Source organism: Engystomops pustulosus, chromosome 2 (genome assembly GCF_040894005.1).
Source record: "Engystomops pustulosus chromosome 2, aEngPut4.maternal, whole genome shotgun sequence".
Lineage (NCBI taxonomy): Eukaryota > Metazoa > Chordata > Amphibia > Anura > Leptodactylidae > Engystomops > Engystomops pustulosus.
The window spans coordinates 227,576,705-227,597,585 of NC_092412.1; the positions used below are offsets into that span (position 1 = coordinate 227,576,705).

The window sequence follows — 20,881 nt, forward strand, 5'->3', positions numbered from 1 at the left end:
ACTGCATCTGCTAAAACGCAATGTAACCTCTGATCTGATCAAGGGATTTTTCAGGAAATCTATCAAGATCCACCATGATAAACCAGGGACACTTACTCATAGATCCAGGCACTGTGACTGTGGTAAAAATAATTTGTTATCCATGGCCTCCTTCCTTCTAAAATCAACTTTTATTATTATGCTAAAGAGCCAGAAGGCTCTGGGGGGTGTTACCAGAATACCTCCATGCTATAGCTTCACAGGCTGTGACTCTGTACTGGAGCACACACATCCCCCAGGCAGAGGGAGAGGGCAAGTGCAGGGGAAAACCGTGTAAAAGCCTGTAAAGCTGTAGCACGGAGTGACTCTAGTAAAGCCCCCTCAGTCCTTCATGCTCATCAGCATAATTTTAAAAGTTGACTTCAGAAGGAAGGAGGTCATGGATAACAAATATAAGAAGATTACCACAGTCACGGTGCCTTGATCTATGAGGAAGTGTCCCTGGTTTATCAAGATGGATTCTGATCGCCCTTTGATTCTGGCAACATATTCTTAAAGGAGTTTTGTGTTATTATCTATCAAGAGATGGTGTGACTGCTGGAACCCCTACATGATTGGACCCCCAGCCATCCAGAAAATGGGGAGGGGGGCAGGTTGAGTATGTGTCCTGCCACTCCATTCATTAGTATGGGAGTGTGGGAAATTGAAGAGTGCTTGGGTATCTTCATTAGTTACAACAGTAAAGCGCCATACATCGTGTGTGGCCATCAACAGTACTGCAGCTTTCTTTCCATTTGAGTGTAGTAGTTGAAAGTTGCAGTACTTTTGACAGTGGATCAGCTGATCCGTGGGACCATCAGGAGTCTCAAGTAATGATTTGTGCTAAGGATAGGTCATCAGTATAATATTCCCTAAGAAACTACTCCGAATTTGTACCAATAGAGGGTGTAATAAAAGCCCTGTAACAGAGGCCACCATGACCTGGTTTGATGCAGTTGTGATAGGATCACGCCAAGGTTTTTTCCGTGATGCTGCTAGGTTACACAACATCTCTCCGGGATATCAGTGGAAATTACATTTTAGACTACAACCTTCCGCTCCTCTGTAACCCAATCCGTCAGCCTGAGCCTTTCCTCTAGTTGGCACGGGTCCTATAGTCAGACATTAAGAAGGCGTCGACTCTCAGTAGACTTGGCCTAACTGGAATCACAAGCCCAGGCAGAGTTTTACAGGGAAAATGAGTTTGGGAACACTCCATGATCATGTGTCGCATGTACAGCTCCGTAGGCCATGGGATGTGTAGCCATGAGGAACATTTTGTCCTGGTTTCTCACTTCCACAAAACCCTGAATTAGATTGAATTGTGTGATGCTTTTTGGTGACCCCCTGGAACTGAGCTGCAATACCAAGAACAACCACTATACGGTGTACAGCACTCTTCTTGGTAGTCTGTAAAAGATGCTAATGCTAACCGCTGAGCCACTATGTTGTCCGGCTTCTCGCTAAGAGGATCAACAGACACTGTATACAGGCAGCATATCGCAAGCACCGATCGCGGGTGTTTTCCTGCCGGTCGTGGACACCGAAGTTGCTCTCCGTGACATCATCGAAGAGTGGCAATCTGTCACCTCGACAGCCTTGGGTCTTCCGAAGACCCGAGGCTGCTTCGTGTTAACCCTTTCATTACAATGTGCTATCAGCACATTGTAATGAATGAGGAGGAAAATCCCCATATACTGTGGTTAAAGTACCCTAGGGAGTCTGAAAAATAGTAAAAATAAAAATTATAATTAAAAAACATAAAAATTCAAATCACCCCCCTTTCCCTAGAACTGATATAAATATAAATAAACAGTAAAAAATCATAAACACATTAGGTAACAGATGCGTCCGAAAATGCCCGATCTATCAAAATATAATAACTATTTTTCACTGCGTTTAACGCCATAATGGACAATAGCGCCCAAAGTCGAAAATGGCATTTTAAAAAAAATATTAAAAATTCTATAAGAAGTGATCAAAGGGTCGTACAGTCCTAAAAATGATATCATTGTAAACGTCATCAAAAGTCGCAAAAGCTCCCAAAGCTATGTACACAAGTATAAAAAAGTTATTAGCGCCAGCACATGGCAAAATCCCCCAAAAAAATTTTGTACAGGTTTTTATTTTTGTAACTGTATGAAAACATTATAAAACCAATACAAATTTGGTATCCCTGTAATCGTACCGACCCAAAGAATAAAGTAGACCTGTCATTTGTGGAGCACAGTCAAAGCCGTAAAATCCAAGCCCACAAGAATATGGCGCAAATGTGTGTTTTCACCAATTTCACTGCATTTGGATTTTTTTCCCGCTCTCCAGTACACGGCATGGAATATTTAATACCACCTTTTTGAAGTGTAATTTGTTACGCAGAAAATAAGCTGTCACACAGCTCTGTACACGGAAAAATAAAATAAGTTATAGATTTTTGAATGTGGGGAGTGAAAAATGAAAACACAAAAATGAAAAAGGGCTGCGGCGGGAAGGGATTAAATGTAGAAGCAGTAAATTGGGTATTGCTTTCAATTAGTGGTATATAATGGAGGGGTATGTGGTAGTAAGTGATCCCCAACCCCATCATTCTGTATAAAAATTCCTCATTGAGTTGCTTTTATAGGCCTATAATTTTTCAATGTCCGGTAATAGTAACATCTCAATATCATAGCTGTAGCTGCAGAGGAAAGGTGGCTTAAGGGGCGGAGTCTAATACAGGCAGTCCCCGGGTTACATACAGGATAGGGTCTGGAGGTTTGTTTTTAAGTTGAATTTGTATGTAAGTCGGAACTGTATATTTTATCATTGTAATCCCAGACAGAACTGTTTTTGGTCTCTGTGATGATTGGATTTTAAAAATGTTGGGTTGTCATAAGAATCAGGAGTAACACTAAAGCTTCATTACTGACACCAGTGATAAGTGTTACAGCTGGTTATTGTAGCCTAGGACTAAAGTACAATAAATTACCAATATCCAGAGGTCCGTTTGTAACTAGGGGTCGTATGTAAGTCGAGTGTTCTTAAGTAGGGGACCGTCTGTACTAGATTGAGGGGTTGTGTTTTGTATTTCACTAAATCCTTTGCTTGTAGTCACCTATCAACGTTCTCCCAACATAACCAGACAAAAACACCAGCACCAGCACCAGGCAAGGTTTATCATGTAGTACTTACCGTATATCAAATACATGTATTTTTTTCCCTTTTTTGTAGATCCCTTCACAGCTCTGGACAGTTACCTGAAGGTATGAGTTACCCATTTGTATATGTGTAGGGGTATATCATGACACCAGTACCTGGATCTCTTGAAGTTCTCCAAAACCAAGCTTACATGAGATTATGTAGTAACCTGTTTAACGTGCACCTGTCACCAGGAATGTAATTTTTAGCCGGTGACAGATTCCTATAGCCTATGCTGTGCCAATTGTAAGAATGCCAGCATTGTCAGCATTCTGAATAATTTCACTACCTCATAAAACTTTATTTCAAATTATCCAGCTCCATGCCAGCAGCGTGTGAACTTGGAGGGCGAAGGTGACTGTCGTAGAAATTGGGCTTATTCATTCTATTATGGCCACAATTATGGCCGTGTGAATTGAGCCTTACCTGCACACAGTAGTATAGAAAAGGAAACAAATATATATATTATTGAGAAAACAGTGCACAGAAGCATTAAATATCAGAGAGCAATGTGTAATGTTGGGCTGTTACTGTGTTCTTTAGTTATGTCTCTGGACAAGTACTGATATGATCTGTGGATTGTGATAACATTTGCCATGAGGATGTCTTGGTTCTGGGCTGCACTGGGCCTGATGATGGCAGGATAACGGGTCGGCTCTGCAGTACCATCCCATCAGCCGCATGACGTATAACAATGTAACATATAAAAGCATATTTCCCATGGATAGAGCTCCATCTCTTGGATTACCTCTGTCATTATACATGGTGTTATTGCTGTATCCCTGATGTCACCAGCCGCCTGTATGGCTGTGCCAGGGCCCGGGGTCATAAGATGTCAGAGCCGCAGCCCGGGTAATGGTTAACACACACTACGCAGGCTGTATGATGGCAGCAAGGACTCCAGATACAGGGAGATGTCTGCTAGTATATAGGGGGGTTCAGAGACTCTCTGTGTAGTACTGGAAGATCAGGTCCCTTCATAATAAACATCCTCTCTTTTCTCTCATCTCTCTGTCTTCTCTATCTCCTCTCTTTTTTCTACTCTTTTCTCTCCTCTGTCTTTTCTCTCCTCTGTCTTTTCTCTCCTCTGTCTTTTCTCTCCTCTGTCTTTTCTCTCCTCTGTCTTTTCTCTCCTCTGTCTTTTCTCTCCTCTGTCTTTTCTCTCCTCTGTCTTTTCTCTCCTCTGTCTTTTCTCTCCTCTGTCTTTTCTCTCCTCTGTCTTTTCTCTCCTCTGTCTTTTCTCTCCTCTGTCTTTTCTCTCCTCTGTCTTTTCTCTCCTCTGTCTTTTCTCTCCTCTGTCTTTTCTCTCCTCTGTCTTTTCTCTCCTCTGTCTTTTCTCTCCTCTGTCTTTTCTCTCCTCTGTCTTTCCTCTCCTCTCCCTCTCTCTCCCTCTCTCTCCTCTCCCCTCTCTCTCCTCTCCCCTCCCCTCTCTCTCCTCTCTCCTCTCTCCTCTCCCCTCTCTCTCCTCTCTCCTCTCCCCTCTCCCCTCTCTCTCCTCTCCCCTCTCCCCTCTCTCTCCTCTCTCCTCTCCCCTCTCTCTCCTCTCTCCTCTCCCCTCTCTCTCCTCTCTCCTCTCCCCTCTCTCTCCTCTCCCCTCTCTCTCCTCTCTCCTCTCCCCCCTCTCTCCTCTCCCCTCTCTCTCCTCTCCCCTCTCTCTTCTCCCCTCTCTCTCCTCTCTTCTCCCCTCTCTCTCCTCTCTTCTCCCCTCTCTCTCCTCTCTTCTCCCCTCTCTCTCCTCTCTTCTCCCCTCTCTCTCCTCTCTTCTCCCCTCTCTCTCCTCTCTTCTCCCCTCTCTCTCCTCTCTTCTCCCCTCTCTCTCCTCTCTTCTCCCCTCTCTCTCCTCTCTTCTCCCCTCTCTCTCCTCTCTTCTCCCCTCTCTCTCCTCTCTTCTCCCCTCTCTCTCCTCTCTTCTCCCCTCTCTCTCCTCTCTTCTCCCCTCTCTCTCCTCTCTTCTCCCCTCTCTCTCCTCTCTTCTCCCCTCTCTCTCCTCTCTTCTCCCCTCTCTCTCCTCTCTTCTCCCCTCTCTCTCCTCTCTTCTCCCCTCTCTCCTCTCTTCTCCCCTCTCTCACTAAGGGAGGGGAGAAGTGCTGAGCACGGAGAGGGAAGAAGGTGTAACAGCCTTTGAAGCTGCACACAGAGGGGTTCTGGTATCACCCCACCCCTGAAGAACGAACTGCCTAATTAACATAATTTAAAAAGTTGATTTTAGAAGAAAGGAAGCAATGGATAACAAATATAAGAAGATTACCATGTGTGATTTTGGTGTTAAAGATTTTAACCCCCACTCCCAAAAATGTAAGATTGACAAAAATGTATGTGAAATTTATATTCCCGAGTTATATCCAAAAGAAATATACCCCGCACGGCACCAGCCTGACAGGTCATGTGTTGTATTGCAGATCATGCCCATCTTATCCTGTGTCATCTACTCAACACTATACATTTCTTAATATGACTTGCACGTTGTGACAAGTAATGGGTGTTCTGTCTGTATTGATCCTCGCAGGATGCTCAGTTTTGCTGCTGGAGTCGGTGAATATATTCAGGAAATACATCTCGCTACTAGATCTGCCGCTGAGCCGGTTCTCCGGCCCAGACGTTCTCGTTATATCATCGGGAAGTCAGTACCAACAGGGAAAGGTAACACTTCCTCTTCTACATCGCTGCATGTATATTGCCAAATACGGCTATGTAACCATCTACAAACCTGAGGGCCGATTGTCTGTCTTGTTTCATCATTTTGACCCTTCCACCCTCCGGTAGAATGTGATGGACCCATGTTTTTGGGTAGTATCAGCGCAGCCTCTGTGTTGTGGTACAGTATTTGTATCTCTTTTGTATTATATAATACATATTATTCCCATCTCTGTTGTGTTCCAGGAGGCAATGCGGCAGCACCAGAGCCAACTTCTTTGGTTTCGTCACGTCTACCTGTTCTTCTCACGCTACATGATGATCAATTCGTTGAATTTTTTACATGACAAGAAAGTAGAAAAGGAAAGCTGAGCATGTGCTGTTCCTGATCAATGGACATTCTCGTATACAACCCCGTTCTGGTATCCAGGGCGTTACATGACCTTAAAGGGGTCCTGTGGGCAGATTGGTGGGGTCCAACACCCAGCACCCCTACAGATCCGAGGTTCTCAGCATGTGATACACAGAGAAAGATATGATATGGGAAGAAGACAGCTCCCTTCTCTGTGTAGTGGCCAGACCAGGTTACTACAGATCAGCTTCTATTCACTTGAATGGTTCAATGCGCTGACTGTTTCCGGTTTTTATTCTGTTATTAACCCCTTACCAACCCATGACGGAATAGTACGTCAAGGAGCCATGAAGGGTGTTGGACCTTCACTCATCTATTATTGAGGCTCTATCCTCAGGAATGGTCCTCAATATTTTTAGCTGGGAACCCCCCCCCCCCCCCAACCCTTTTTTTTTTTTTTTTTTTTTTTAAATCATCTTTTTTTACAACCAAACTTTTGGCTTTGACAAAAGTCTTAATTATATTATTACAATGGGACCAATCTGTCACTGGATTTTTAATGTATATCTGACAGTAAACGAACTATTAATAAATTTTCCAAGAACATTCTGGAGTCATCTTGTTTGTTTTATATCTGAAACAAATGTACCCCCCAACAGGAGGGAAAAAAGGGACAGACTAGAAAGATGCATATACAGGTAAATCTTTATTGGTAACACATATTCACAATAATGTGGACGATGCCAGCACTAAATGGCGCCGTCCTATGGGTATCAATTGGATACAATAAAAGTATAATAAAACCACGAGTGGTGTAATACAGAATAAGAAGAAGCAGATGGACCCGGACAAAGTGCAGTAACAGGTAGGTAAGAAAAGTTAAATGGCAAATAACTGGGCTAGCATAGGTCTAAAACCTGCTGTTGGGTCATGTGCTTTTAACAAAAATAGATGACACCTGTTGTGAATGGTGACAACGCTATCCTATATGTAAGCTGCATAGCCTAGTGGCTGCAAAACATGAAGACCAGTTCTTACCGAGTCGTAAAGGGGTCCACTGTCCGGGAGAGGCCGCATCCCCGACGTACGTTTGGGCTCGGAGCGAGCCTTCATCACCCCCGGTGTTACTGCACTTTGTCCGGGTCCGTCCGCTTCTTCTTATTCTGTATTACACCACTCGTGTTTTTATTATACTTTTATTGTATCCAATTGATACCCATAGGACGGCGCCATTTAATGCTGGCATCGTCCACATTATTGTGAATATGTGTTACCAATAAAGATTTACCTGTATATGCATCTTTCTAGTCTGTTCCTTTTTTTCCCTCCTGTTGGGGGGTACATTTGTTTCCTATTCGAGTTTTGGGGACTAATAAGAATAGGTGCGTTATTGCATGGGGTGACCACATGGTGGGCCACATACTTGGCCTTGGTATACATTTAGGAAAGATTTTTATCTCCCCACACAAAACCCCTTCACCTGTATCCAATTTTTTGTTCAATTTGTTTTATATCTATATATATATATAACATATACAGGTGATCCCCTACTTAAGGACACCCGACTTAACAGACAACCCGTAGTTAAAGACGGACCCCTGTGACCTGTGGTGAAGCTCTCTGGATGTTACTATAGTGCCTGCAATGATCAGCTGTAAGGTGTCTGTAATGAAGCTTTATTCATAATCTTTGGTCCCCTTATAGCTAAAAATTTTGAAACTCCAATTGTCACTGGGGCAAAAAAAACATTTTGTCTGGAGCTACAATTATAAAATATACAGTTTTAACTTGCATACAAATTCAACTTTGGAACAAACCTATGGGACCTATCTTGTACATAACTTGGGGAGATTATATATATATAGTTCATTCTTTGTGCTGTGTTGATTTTTACAATCTATGCTTTCCCCTTACATTATGCTGGGGGTGTCTGCTGCTCTCATCTCTCCATATAAAGCTCTGTATAAATAGAGGGATATCGCTGAATCAAGCGTCTAGCACTTTTCATATTTAGTTAGTCTGACTCCACGATTTGTGTCACGAGTGGTAATATTGTTACCTGCAAACCACCAACCGCTGTTGTATCCATTATATGATGCAGCAGCCCCCAACACAAGGACGTGGGACACTTGTGCTCACATTGAGCTGAATACAATGTTGAAGCTCCCGACCCACTACACAGCCATCACATTGCTCCCGTCCTGTGTGGTTAGGGTGGAGCTCATAAACTACGACATTTCATCCACGCCACCTCCCTCCCTAAAAACCAGTCCTCTTGGTTGCAATCTGGGTCTAAAAATAAGTTGTGGACCTGTCATATAGCGGATCCAGAGCCCAACACCCGTGTGACTATGGACATATGCAAAGATATAACAGCAAGCATCAGTGAATGTATAGAAAAGATTTAATTCACTAAATTGGAGACAGGCCACGATGGCGGAAATGTATAAAACTATTCATGGACACAAAACTATAAATGACTGAGAATAAAACGACTGTCTGGACGCTCTCAGGACTTGGACATGTTGCGGATGGTCTTGTGCTCTTTCATCGCTTTCTCCCATTCTTTCCCATTTATCTGCTCCACGTGGATGCTGCGCACCGTCCCTTCATCCAGGCAGTGAGGAGAAATGCCTGCAAGTACCAAACACAAGAGTCATCACCCACCTCACCTGCCACACACCCAGGTCATTGTCACATCTACATGTCCCAGTCTTTCCCAATACATTATCATAACGATGGCACCAATTTATAACCAGTAGGACCTATCAGGTTTTATTTTATTTCACTTCACAAAGCTAGAGGGGGGCTTGTTTTTTATAGACCACATTTTACTTTCTATTGCCACCACCTTTTTGTACATATTATTTGGGAAACTTTTTTTTTTTTTTTTTTTATAACTGGAACATGAAGAAAAATGTATTCTATACGACAGTATAATTATGGTGTTATACACTCACCGGCCACTTTATTAGGTACACCTGTCCAACTGCTCGTTAACACTTAATTTAATCAGCCAATCACATGGCGGCAACTCAGTGCATTTAGGCATGTAGACATGGTCAAGACAATCTCCTGCAGTTCAAACCGAGCATCAGTATGGGGAAGAAAGGTGATTTGAGTGCCTTTGAACGTGGCATGGTTGTTGGTGCCAAAAGGGCTGGTCTGAGTATTTCAGAAACTGCTGATCTACTGGGATTTTCATGCACAACCATCTCTAGGGTTTACAGAGATTGGTCCGAAAAAGTAAAAACATCCAGTGATCGGCAGTTCTGTGGGCGGAAATGCCTTGTTGATGCCAGAGGTCAGAGGAGAATGGGCAGACTGGTTCGAGCTGATAGAAAGGCAACAGTGATTCAAATCGCCACCCGTTACAACCAAGGTAGGCAGAAGAGCATCTCTGAACGCACTGTACTGTAACTTTGAGGCAGATGGGCTACAGCAACAGAAGACCACACCGGGTGCCACTCCTTTCAGCTAAGAACAGGAAACTGAGGCTACAATTTGCACAAGCTCATTGAAATTGGACAGTAGAAGATTGGAAAAACGTTGCCTGGTCTGATGAGTCTCGATTTCTGCGGCGACATTCGGATGGTAGGGTCAGAATTTGGCGTCAACAACATGAAAGCATGGATCCATCCTGCCTTGTATCAACGGTTCAGGCTGGTGGTGGTGGTGTCATGGTGTGGGGAATATTTTCTTGCCACTCTTTGGGCCCCTTGGTACCAATTGAGCATCGTTGCAACGCCACAGCCTACCTGAGTATTGTTGCTGACCATGTCCATCCCTTTATGACCACAATGTACCCAACATCTGATGGCTACTTTCAGCAGGATAATGCGCCATGTCATAAAGCTGGAATCATCTCAGACTGGTTTCTTGAACATGACAATGAGTTCACTGTACTCAAATGGCCTCCACAGTCACCAGATCTCAATCCAATAGAGAATCTTTGGGATGTGGTGGAACGGGAGATTCGCATCATGGATGTGCAGCCGACAAATCTGCGGCAACTGTGTGATGCCATCATGTCAATATGGACCAAAATCTCTGAGGAGCTTCCAGCACCTTGTTGAATCTATGCCACGAAGAATTGAGGCAGTTCTGAAGGCAAAAGGGGGTCCAACCCGTTACTAGCATGGTGTACCTAATAAAGTGGCCGGTGAGTGTATATATATAGGGTATTTTTGTAGAATGAGTTCAAAGCATTAATTGAGGAAAAAAGACATTTAGTTTTTTTACCTAAATATTTAAAAGGGAAGACAACAATTACCTCCTTGTTTCTGAGTTTATTCTAATCTATATGACGTGATAAATAATGCACAGTCTATCATTTTTACTCTTGTTTTAGTGGGTTGAGCTTTTTATTTCTTTTTTTAATGTATAGATGAGTTTAAATGATCTTAATCGTCAATTTTAGATTTTTTAATGGGTATAATTTAGGCTTTCAGGGCACTGCAATGCACTTCAGGGGGTCCATGTTGTGATAACTTAATGACTATAATACTATGGAGTTCGAAGGAGTGTTTGCCTCGAAGGCGACCTGCCATTCAAACTAATCCACCCAATACAAATAACTCATTTAAAAAAAATGATTCAAATTCATTGCCTTTATCTTTCCATGGCTGCAATTTAAAAAAAAAAATAACAAAGTTTGTAAATTTAAATGGAACTCACATGACGTGAGTCCAATCACAGTGAGAAGGTCCAATATATTCATTTGTTCCCTGCATTCCCCTTTTCCTGACTGACAGGTCTCAATGCTGCTGGTATGGAACTAGTACTAGTATGAACCATCTGTATTATTGAACTACAGACATATACTACTGTCCCTTGCAGGGGCTGTTATCAGGTGTAGGAAATGCTACACAGAGCCTTGCTGAAACATTGAGAGCGAGAGAGACCTTTTTTTAAACTGAAGCGAATTACTGAGGGAGGGGTGAGAGACAGTGATTGTTTGTGACTCAGCTCTGCTACATCATTAACCACTCCCTCAGAAAGGTGGGGGTAGAGAGGGACACTGGCTATGCTAACAGAAATCAGCCTTCCTCCTCACTCCACCCTCAGGCTTTCTCTTTAACCTGGTTAGCAGTGTGCACATCAGTGAGGAGGCGGAGCAGCGTGACTGTATACTGCAGCTGCACACCTCCGGGACTGGAAAAGAGAACACTAATAAAAATCTTTTTTAGAAGAATGCTAATCCCATGGATAAAGGAAACTAAAAGGTACTGTGTGTGGTTTTATAGGGGGGTCGCTGGTGACAGGTTCCCTTTACACAGTTATCATTACAGAAGATGTGTCAATTTTTTATTATATCTCATCTCTGTGTTTCCATGCTTTTGACTCCCAATAACTGGTAAAATAACTGAAATGTGAACAGGCGCTAAGAGCAAGTTGACATGAAACCCATAGTTTCCATCACATACCCCGGTTATGTTCCATGTAATCTTAGCTTCCATTATGATCCTATTTATAGAAGAAAAATGACTCTGGTTGCTGTGCTGTTTTTTTTCACTATAAATATTGGACGGGCAGAACAAAACGCCCTTGGCTGAGCCTTACCTGCACGTAAACATGACCACGAAGGTCTCTTGTGTGCGATTCATGTGTCATCGAGGTGTGAGATCCGCTCATGTGATATCTGACATCAGCTGTGTGCACGAGGGCTAATGATGGCACATCAGGGATAGACACCCCGCCGGGAGATTTATCAGAAGTGTCTGAGGTAGAACTGTTCTAGTTGCTCATGGCAACCAATCAGAGCTCAGCTTTCATTTTCCCACTGCTGTTTATAAAAGTAAAGCTGAGCTCTCATTGGTTTCCATGGGCAATTAGAACAGGCTTACCCCAGACACTTCTGATGAAGCTCTATGTAAAGAGTGAAATCCACCCGCTTACTCACGTGTTACAGAATATTTCCTCCTCAGCAGGGACGTAACAATTGCGGTCACAGAGGGTGCGACCGCATCTGGGCCCGTTGGTTGGAGGGGCCCGCACACAATTTTATTCTGTGGCCTGCCCGCCCCCACTGACACCTGTCCTGCCTGCCTGATCCCACGGCCGGCCAGCCTGACTGCCGTTGCCACGCACCACCCTCCTACCCTATGCCACAGCCAGCCGACTGCCCGGGCCTGCCGAACGCTCACCACCACAGACACCTGTCTGACGGCCCACTAAATATACAATATACACGTAAGTCCTTCTGTGCATGTGCTGTGAGAGTATGCGCACACTCTGTAAGTGTATATGTGGTGTGTATATGTGCTGTGTGAGTACATGGTGTTTGTGTATATGCTGTATATACTGTACTTATGTGTGTATATGTTTTATGTGTATGTATATGCAGCATGTCCTTATATACTGTATGTGTGTGTATATGCTGTATGTACATGTGTACATAAATGTGTGTGATTGTATAAAGGTGTACAAATATGTATATATTCTTTTATAAGGAGTAGTGGGGCCCCATGCGGAGGTTTGCTATGTATGGGGCCCAGCCTCTGCTCCTCAGTCTTGGATGAACACTACATAAAGCTCACATGCAGTGGAGGATATAGACAATCATTGTTCAGAATAAGCTAATAATAAGATCAGAAGATTAGTTGTTTGTTAGATATTGTGCTAAAATCTGATACTAATGACGGCTCCAATGTTAAAAGGGAATGAAAATCTTGCGTTCTGTATTAATAAGGATGTCCTTACCGGCCCTGGGCTACGCTGCTGTTGAAGCCTAGCAATTGGCCGTGCTGCTCACCCATAGAATTTCATGTTGTTAAAGGGGTTGGCCGCTTTACCTCATGTTATTTGTAATGTGTGTAAGTGTGGGGGGCAGGATATGAGGTAATTTACCAATATACATCTATTAATAGTTCTGCTCCGCTTTATTGTATTTTACCTCATCAGCCGAACATTGCTGACCATAAAGTGGTGGCAGATGGAGGGTCATGTGATCACTATCCTGGCAGGGTGATTGTTCATGAACAGATAGAGATAACATGACCCTCCATCTGCTGCCTCACCATCACCTAAGGAGCTGTGTACAATAGGGGTAATATGAGAAGATTTTTAACGTTGTGGTGAGAACTATATTCATTGATACTAATTGTATTATATACAGGCAGTCCCCTACTTAAGAACACCTGACTTACATACGACCCCTAGTTACAAGCGGACCTCTGGATGTTGGTAATTTACAGTACTTTAGCCTCAGACTACAATGATCAGCTATAACAGTTATCACAGGCGTCTGTAATGAAGCTTTATTATTAAAGGAAACCTACCACTAGTAGTGGCAGGTTTCCGATGGAAATACCGGGCACCAGCTCAGGGTGAGCTGGTGCCGGAGCTTATTTTAGTTAGTGTTTTAAACCGCGGTATCGAGCTGGTGCCCGGTATTTCCATCGGAAACCTGCCACTACAAGTGGTAGGTTTCCTTTAATCCTGATTCTTATGACAACCCAACATTTTTAAAATCACAGAGACCAAAACATTTTTGACTAGGGTTACAATAATAAAGTATATGGTTCCGACTTACATACAAATTCAACTTAAGAACAAACCTACAGAACCTATCTTGTATGTAACCCGGGGACTGCCTGTATACAGACTTCTCTTCAATGTAAAGCACCAGCACTTTAGGCTGAATATATTCATTGGATCTGTGTACACTGGTGTTAGTCACCCGGATATAATACATGTACATGCAGTTTCCTTTCAGGTTGAATGGTGTGGAACTGTTTTATATGTGGAACACATCAAATATAGCTGAGTAATCTGTGTGCGCTATATAAATAAAGGAATTATTATGAAATCTAATAATATTTGTACTGACTTTTGTTTTTTTTTATATATATATATTTGGATTAAAATAGATTAGTTTTAACAAATATAAGTGTATTACTGTTATTGGAGCTGCAAGCACCCATTTTTTGTTGGTTATGAAAGAATCAAGGAGTCTGCTCATAGCAAAAAAGTAAGTAGCAGGAGGCTGAATCAATTGATGAACACTCAGGGATTATCCACAGGGCAGCAAACGGCATCATATATACAAGAATGGCCATCCCATTTATACATATTTAATATACTGTATTATGATAAAACACTTGTGACAGGATACAGGCGGTCTCCTACTTAAGAACACCCGACTTACATACAACCCCTAGTTACAAACGGACCTCTGGATGTTGGTAATTTATTGTACTTTAGTCCTAGGATACAATAAACAGCTGTAACAGTTATCACAGGTGTCTGTAATGAAGCTTTAGTGTTAATCTTGATTCTTATGACAATCCAACATTTTTAAAATCCAATTGTCACAGAGACCAAAAAATTTTTTGACTGGGGTTACAATATTAAAGCATACGGTTCTGACTTACATACAAACTCAACTTGAGAACAAACTTACAGAATCTTCTATGTAACCTGGGGAATACATATCAGGGAATCGTCCTGCGAGCATCACCCATAACTTACCATAGCCATCGGGGTTGGAGCGAGGCGTGTAGAAGCTCTGGACACCGCAGGTCTTGCAGAAGGTATGTTGTGCTTTTTTAGTGTTGAAGGTGTAAGTGGTGAGGTTGTCTGCCCCCTGGACAAACACAGATCACAGTTAACATTAAGTTACTGGAGGACATACCGTAATCTGCTTTATAAAGGTCTCCTCCGCAGCCGTACTGCACAGAGGTCTGGTCACCCCATTAATGCCAAATGCATTATTCACCATGTACTGACATCTCTGATTGCTGTCATCAAATATAAACTTCCATCATCCAATTTGGGTGTAATTTCTTCTTGGGCTGTATATCTAAGCTAGGCTGCTTACCCTGACACAAGGCTTCTAATAGTGACACTAATTCTATAGATTTGTACTTTTCCAGTGTTTAAAGGGTTTCTGTCACCAGCTTTTACACCACTAGACTATCAGCAGGTAGAGTAAACTTGTTCATGTACCTTTAAAGATCACTTCCAAAGCCAAATGAGATGAGAAGAGTCATATTTTGCCTGATAGGAGTCAGTTTGAGAAGCTGCAGAGGGGTGTCATTTCAGGTGCCCCTATGATGCATTCTATAGTACCTAGAACTATGATCCTTGGTGTATTGTAAAGAAAAGAGTCTAATCTTTCAAAATGCAATGTACAGGAAGTAATATAGTTGGGAATTGGATTTTTATCTGCAGCTTGCATTTCCAATTGTGTGTTTTGTATCTCTGGTTCTGTAGATCACAGAAACACAGTTATTGAAGATTTTGAAAGAGACAATTCTCATCTTTACACTGACACCATAGGCATGTTTCTAGATACTATAGAAACCTTTATGGATGTTCTGAAGTGACGCTCCTCTTCAAGCTTCTAAAATTGACTCATCCCATGCAAAAAGTGACTCTTCTCAGCTCATATTCTTGACTTTTTTTTATAAGCAGGAGAATTCTAACATACCAGAATGAAACTCTCTAAAGTATATGTCATGCCCTACCTGAGGGGGTGGTAGTTTAGTTGTGTAAAAGCTGGTGACAGATTCCGTATGAAGGGTTTTTTTTTTGTTTGTTTTACCTTTTGCAGTTGTCAGAAAACCAGAGGAATTACCTTCTAAGGTCCCACCGTTCCAGGGCTATGATCTCAGCCTCCAAGGCCCCCAGTTGTGATGTCAAGGCCCCCAGTTGCTGATTAGTGGGGGTCTCATCGCTGAAACCCCCACAGATCACGAAGACAAGGGATTTCGGACCCCTCGTCACTCTGTCAGACTAATGGAGCAGTTGGCGGCGCAGGACTGTTCTGCTCTATTAATCTCTATGGAGCTGACGGAGATCGGTGAGCGCTGTGCTTGGCAATTTCCGTCAGCTCCATAGAGATGGAACATAACAGTCATGCACCGCCATCTGCTCCATTAGCCTGATGGAGCGACGAGGGGTCTGATGGAGGTCTGTGGGACCCCATCGGACCCCTCGTGTTCGTGATCAGTGGGGGTCTCAGCACTGAGACCCCCACTGATCAGCAAATTAGGCCCTATCCTGTGGATAGGGCCTAACTTTTGTCCGTGGGAAAACCCCTTTAAGGATAAATTCATCTGAAGCAGATTTAGTGCAAAACTATGAGCGACATTGAGATATCTGGTTGTATCTGAGAATTTCCATTTACCTTCAGTAGCTTGAAGCGTGACGAGGGGACGATGAAATGGCGATTCTGCTTCTTCACACAAATGCTGCAGCTAAAACACAAATTCAGAAACATGTCACGTGTGACGGATCTGCTCACTTACACCTACCTTCCTGCATGCTGAGGGTTCATAAAGGTAAGTAAACGGGGAAGTTACATTGTCAAATAAAACAGAATGTGAACTTCCCCAAATTTAACATCAGGTCTACATAATCCGTGGACATTTTAAAGGAAATCCACTGATACACCAGGACTGATGGACGGGTGAGTAGTAGTTACTTACTTGCAATCAAAGACATGGAGGTCAGAAGACGCCCAAACCTCGAAACGAACCGCTCCGCAGTGACACCCCCCGCTGTGCTTCACCAGCCCCTTGTACTCGCTGCAGGATGACAGGAATAATATAGTCACACATCAGCCGGGTAGTGCCAGTGTCCTGACCACTGCCAATCTATAAGATGTTTCTGGTTGTTCAGTATTATATATGTAAAAGATATGAAATATTGGAGAAGAACTGACAAAAAATGTGATTATATATATATATATATATATATATATATATATATATATATACACACAGGCAGTTCTCGGGTTATGTACAAGATAGGTTCCATAGGTTTGTACTTAAGTTGAATTTGTATGTAAGTCAGAACTGTATATTTTATCATTGTAGTTCCAGACAAAATTCTTTTTTGTCCCAGTGACAATTGGATTTTCAAAATTTTTTGCTGTAATGAGACCAAGGATTATCAATAAAGCTTCATTACAGACACCTTACAGCTGGTCATTGCAGTCCGGGACTAAAGTAACATCCAGAGAGCGGTCACAGTGGGCAGAGGGGTCCGTCTTTAACTAGGGGTCGTCTGTAAGTCGGGTGTCCTTAACTCGGGGCCCGCCTGTACACACATGTGCATGTATTGTCAGCTGTAAGGTTTTTCTATCATTGCATGAGGTGGAATATGGGAAAAATCCACAATAAAATGTGCAGATGCCATATATACAGTATATACTGTTCTGCATAAGGAAATCTAACTGAACTTATGGGGAAATGCTGTATTAATAAATAACTAGGTCAAAATGTCTAAACTACACATTCACCGGGGTCATGAACTGCAGACTATATACAGGATCCAGTATTATAATTGCTGACGATGCATCATTTGGGTCATTAGCCTGATATGTCTCCAGTACACAGGGTAATTACAGTATACAGATTACATGGTGCAAAAGTCCTGGTAGCAGGCGCGCGGGGTGGGTGACACCAGCTGCAGTGAATGGAGTCTGATTCAATTACTTCCCCTCCATCGGTCACTAATTCCCAAACTATGCGCCAATTAAAAAGATACTGTAAGGACCTGGAGCTGAAGGACCTTCTACCCAGATCCTAAAACACTGATATCTGAGGCATCTGTATTATGGCTGCCCGTAGCGTCCTGACCTTACTGGGTCTGGTTTCAGCCCTAATATGGTCCCAGTCCTGATCTGTCCATATAGGAATTATATGTCCCCATGAACAATCTCCGGAGCATCTTTTTCTTTGACGCTGCCCCTCTGTTATTCCTCCTGGAAGTGTAAGAATATATTTACAACTGGATGTTTTTCTTTCTTTTTTATTTAAAATAAATGTACATTTCTAAATTAAAATGCTGTTAGAGGTCCTTTCACCACCATCAACTCCAAGCCAGGACTGCCCCATTGACTGTAGTGAGCCTGACTGGGTACTGGAGCTACCCTATAACTGTGCTAATCAGGTTCTGTAATGTTGGATAGGGGGGGGGTCTTTGGTTGGAGAACGCTGGTTGGCTCCGCCTACTTGACAGTAGACAAAAACACAGTAGACAAAAAAAAAAAAAAAAATGCTCGCGTTTCAATGGAATTACATTTATCATCGGGCCGTGACCCGTCCAAGTACATGTGCAATGCATTTCTGAACACAATGCAAACTCAACATGCGAAACCGGCTCTCCTATAGGCTAAATAACCCCAAGAATTGGCCTGGTCCGAGAAAAAAAAATGGAGGTTTGAACATCTGTTTTTAAACGTTTGACCAAATTGTATTTATTTTATAGATAAACAGATACATTTACAGAGTGTATCCTATAAACCACGGACATCTATCCAATTGGTGTCCAATCCCCCCCCCCCCCCAACCCATTGACTTCTATTGTACAAACGGTGAAAGAAAACTTATCTGATGACCAATTATAGTAGGGGTCATACATATCAAATCTGGACACTGTCCCCTTCCCCCCAATCAGCTGATTCCAATACTAGAATAACAACAAAGAGCAGATGCAATTAACTCCTCGCTGTGTGTTTAACCCCACAAATATGATATTGATGACCCATCCTATTGATAGGATGGAAACCTGGAGTCAGGACACAAAAGGTCGGAGTGGCGGGGGTTGAGCGGGAGGTCACACATTGCATATGCATTTGCTTCTATAAAATTGGGGTGATTTCGTTCTCTTTGGCTGTCCCATAGAAGTTATTGGAGCTGCAGTATTCATACGGCCTAACACTGCATTCATGTAAGACCTGGGGAGGTTATGTTATTCAATACAACTGTATATTGAATATATAAAGGCGATCCCCTACTTAAGGACACCCGACTTACAGATGACCCCTAATTACAGTCGGACCTCTCTGCCCCCTGTGACCTCTGGTGAAGCTCTGTTCTCATTACAGAAAAAATTTTTGAAAATTCCCAAAAAATATTTTGTCTGGAGTAACAATGATAAAATATTCAGTTGTGATTTACATACAAATTTAACTTAAAAACGAACCTAAAGAACCTATCTTGTATAGTAAATGTTTTATTACGATGTAACGTCTTATTTCTTTTGTATATGTCTCTCGTGATTTGTAAAGCGCTGCCAGATATGATGATTCTATATGAATAAATATCTATCATTATAATATTATTTAACTAGACATAGCTTCTCGATCTATGATTTAATGGCAGTCGGTGGCAAATATACATCATATCTACGTTTTAATGTGCAGCACGACTCCCATTTTCCCATCCGGAGGATGGGGATCTGACCGATCACCACAATCTATCGTACATGAACAATGTCAGAGGGGGTCAGTCTAGTATAATACATTACGGCTCCATGTGACGCTCCATATCTGATCACCAACAAATGATTCCCCCAATTTCCTGCGATCCCTCCAGCGTTCCTCGTATGAGGACACAGCTTTGTCTCCAGACGTCACGCTGCCATTTTGTGCTGTGAGCTCTGTGTACATGTATATGTGTGTATCGTGTACAACGAGCGGCGACCGACCTGCGATATTTGATCTATAGATCCGTAGAAATCTAAGTAAACAGACGGATATATGACCTCATTCATCCTCAGATCAGTAGATCCCATTCTGATGTGGGATGATGGTCGCTGCCGCTGGTCAGACAAAGACACCTGGGGACCCCCTACCCAAGAAGAAAGAGCCCCTTGTGTGCTGCGCTGCCATGTCTGCCATATGGACAGGGGGCAGTATTATGCCCTGGCAGGTGCCCCTGGATACTTACAAGGAGTCCAGCAGAAGTTTGGCCGCATCCTCAGTGCTGAGACTTTGCTGTGTGACAAAGTTGAGCCAGCGCTGCCTCTGCGCCCCCAGGTCCAGCAGGGAGAAGCCCTCGTCCTCCTTGCTCTCCTCCTCCACCTGTTTCTTGATGGCCGCCTTCTTGGCTTTGCCCTTCTTGGTGCCCGGGAGCTGCACTGCGGGCTTAGGCGCTTCCAGCAGAGCCCCCGCCGTCCTGGTGTGCCGCTCGCTTGTTGCCACACGTTTCGGCGACGCTTTTTTCGCCTTCACCATCTTGGTCGTTGTTCCCACAGGCGATATGGCGGCGCGGTAGTGATCTGTGCCCGGTTTGGCGGCTGTTACTGACAAGTCCTCGCACACACAGGACGGAGGAGGAGAAGCGGCTTTTTCTTTTTCGCTTTGTTTGGTTGATTCGACCCCTTCTCCTTCTTCTTCTTTTAATTCGCTCGCTTCGCTGAGCCTCCAGCAGGGGGCAGGAGAGGGCGCCGTGCGGGGAGCGCGCAGCCCGGCCCTGCCATGTTGTTGTATAGAAGGCCGGGCACCACCTCATACATGTACTATCTGCCCATATTACCTGTCATACACCAGGCTTGTGCCAACCATCCGACCACCATCATCTGGCTCCTCTGTAACAAATAAATCATATCAAAAATTGCTTTGTAATAGTCTCAGAGCTATGAATGGAAGTATAAAAATTAAGCTATGGGCTGCCCAATCTCACTTACCTTAGGGATTGTGCCACCTACATACCTATAAGTCATGTTGTGCCAGTCTGATTTTAAAGATGACCTGCAGTGTCGATTTTGTTCTCTGGACCAGTAGTTTAGGGTCCAAAATGTGAGAGCTGTAAATGGTGAAAAACGAAAAAGATTAACTTTTATACTTACCTAAATGTGAGTCCGATGAGGCACATAGGACTCACATCTGAAGGCGCCAGTGCCTCATTTTGCAATTCGGCAAGTGAATCCAGGGGTGTACTACTACAGCTTCACCGCGCATGCACCATA

At 43.2% G+C, this 20,881-nt stretch overlaps 2 protein-coding genes across 2 annotated transcripts in view; one reads left to right on the forward strand and one right to left on the reverse strand.

Moving 5' to 3' along the window:
- Positions 1 to 6,814, forward strand: part of PIGL (phosphatidylinositol glycan anchor biosynthesis class L) — a 70,790-nt gene extending 63,976 nt beyond the window's left edge. Inside the window, exons 5-7 of the mRNA XM_072138400.1 lie at positions 3,226 to 3,257; positions 5,699 to 5,832; positions 6,073 to 6,814. Of these exons, the coding sequence (XP_071994501.1) occupies positions 3,226 to 3,257; positions 5,699 to 5,832; positions 6,073 to 6,198 (292 nt within the window). The 3' untranslated portion in view covers positions 6,199 to 6,814. The remainder of the gene's footprint in view (positions 1 to 3,225; positions 3,258 to 5,698; positions 5,833 to 6,072) is intronic.
- A 1,750-nt stretch (positions 6,815 to 8,564) lies between these two features.
- CENPV (centromere protein V) lies at positions 8,565 to 20,417 on the reverse strand. The gene is made up of 5 exons (XM_072138402.1): positions 19,861 to 20,417; positions 16,612 to 16,710; positions 16,311 to 16,380; positions 14,651 to 14,765; positions 8,565 to 8,812 (listed from the first exon to the last, which is right to left on the reverse strand). Exons 1-5 carry the CDS (start codon positions 20,145 to 20,147, stop codon positions 8,688 to 8,690), a joined length of 696 nt encoding a protein of 231 aa, XP_071994503.1. The 5' UTR covers positions 20,148 to 20,417; the 3' UTR covers positions 8,565 to 8,687.
- Between the last annotated feature and the right edge of the window lie 464 nt (positions 20,418 to 20,881).

What these genes read in the sequence shown, in the direction of transcription:
- CENPV (XM_072138402.1), bottom strand. Translation starts at nt 20,147, where the DNA reads ATGGTGAAGGCGAAAAAAGCGTCGCCGAAACGTGTGGCAACAAGCGAG. An exon ending in AAACTTCTGCTGGACTCCTT is followed by an intron (nt 16,711 to 19,860) that starts GTAAGTATCCAG and finishes GTCATCCTGCAG; the next exon opens with CGAGTACAAGGGGCTGGTGA. An exon ending in CTCCAACCCCGATGGCTATG is followed by an intron (nt 8,813 to 14,650) that starts GTAAGTTATGGG and finishes TGGTACTTGCAG; the next exon opens with GCATTTCTCCTCACTGCCTG.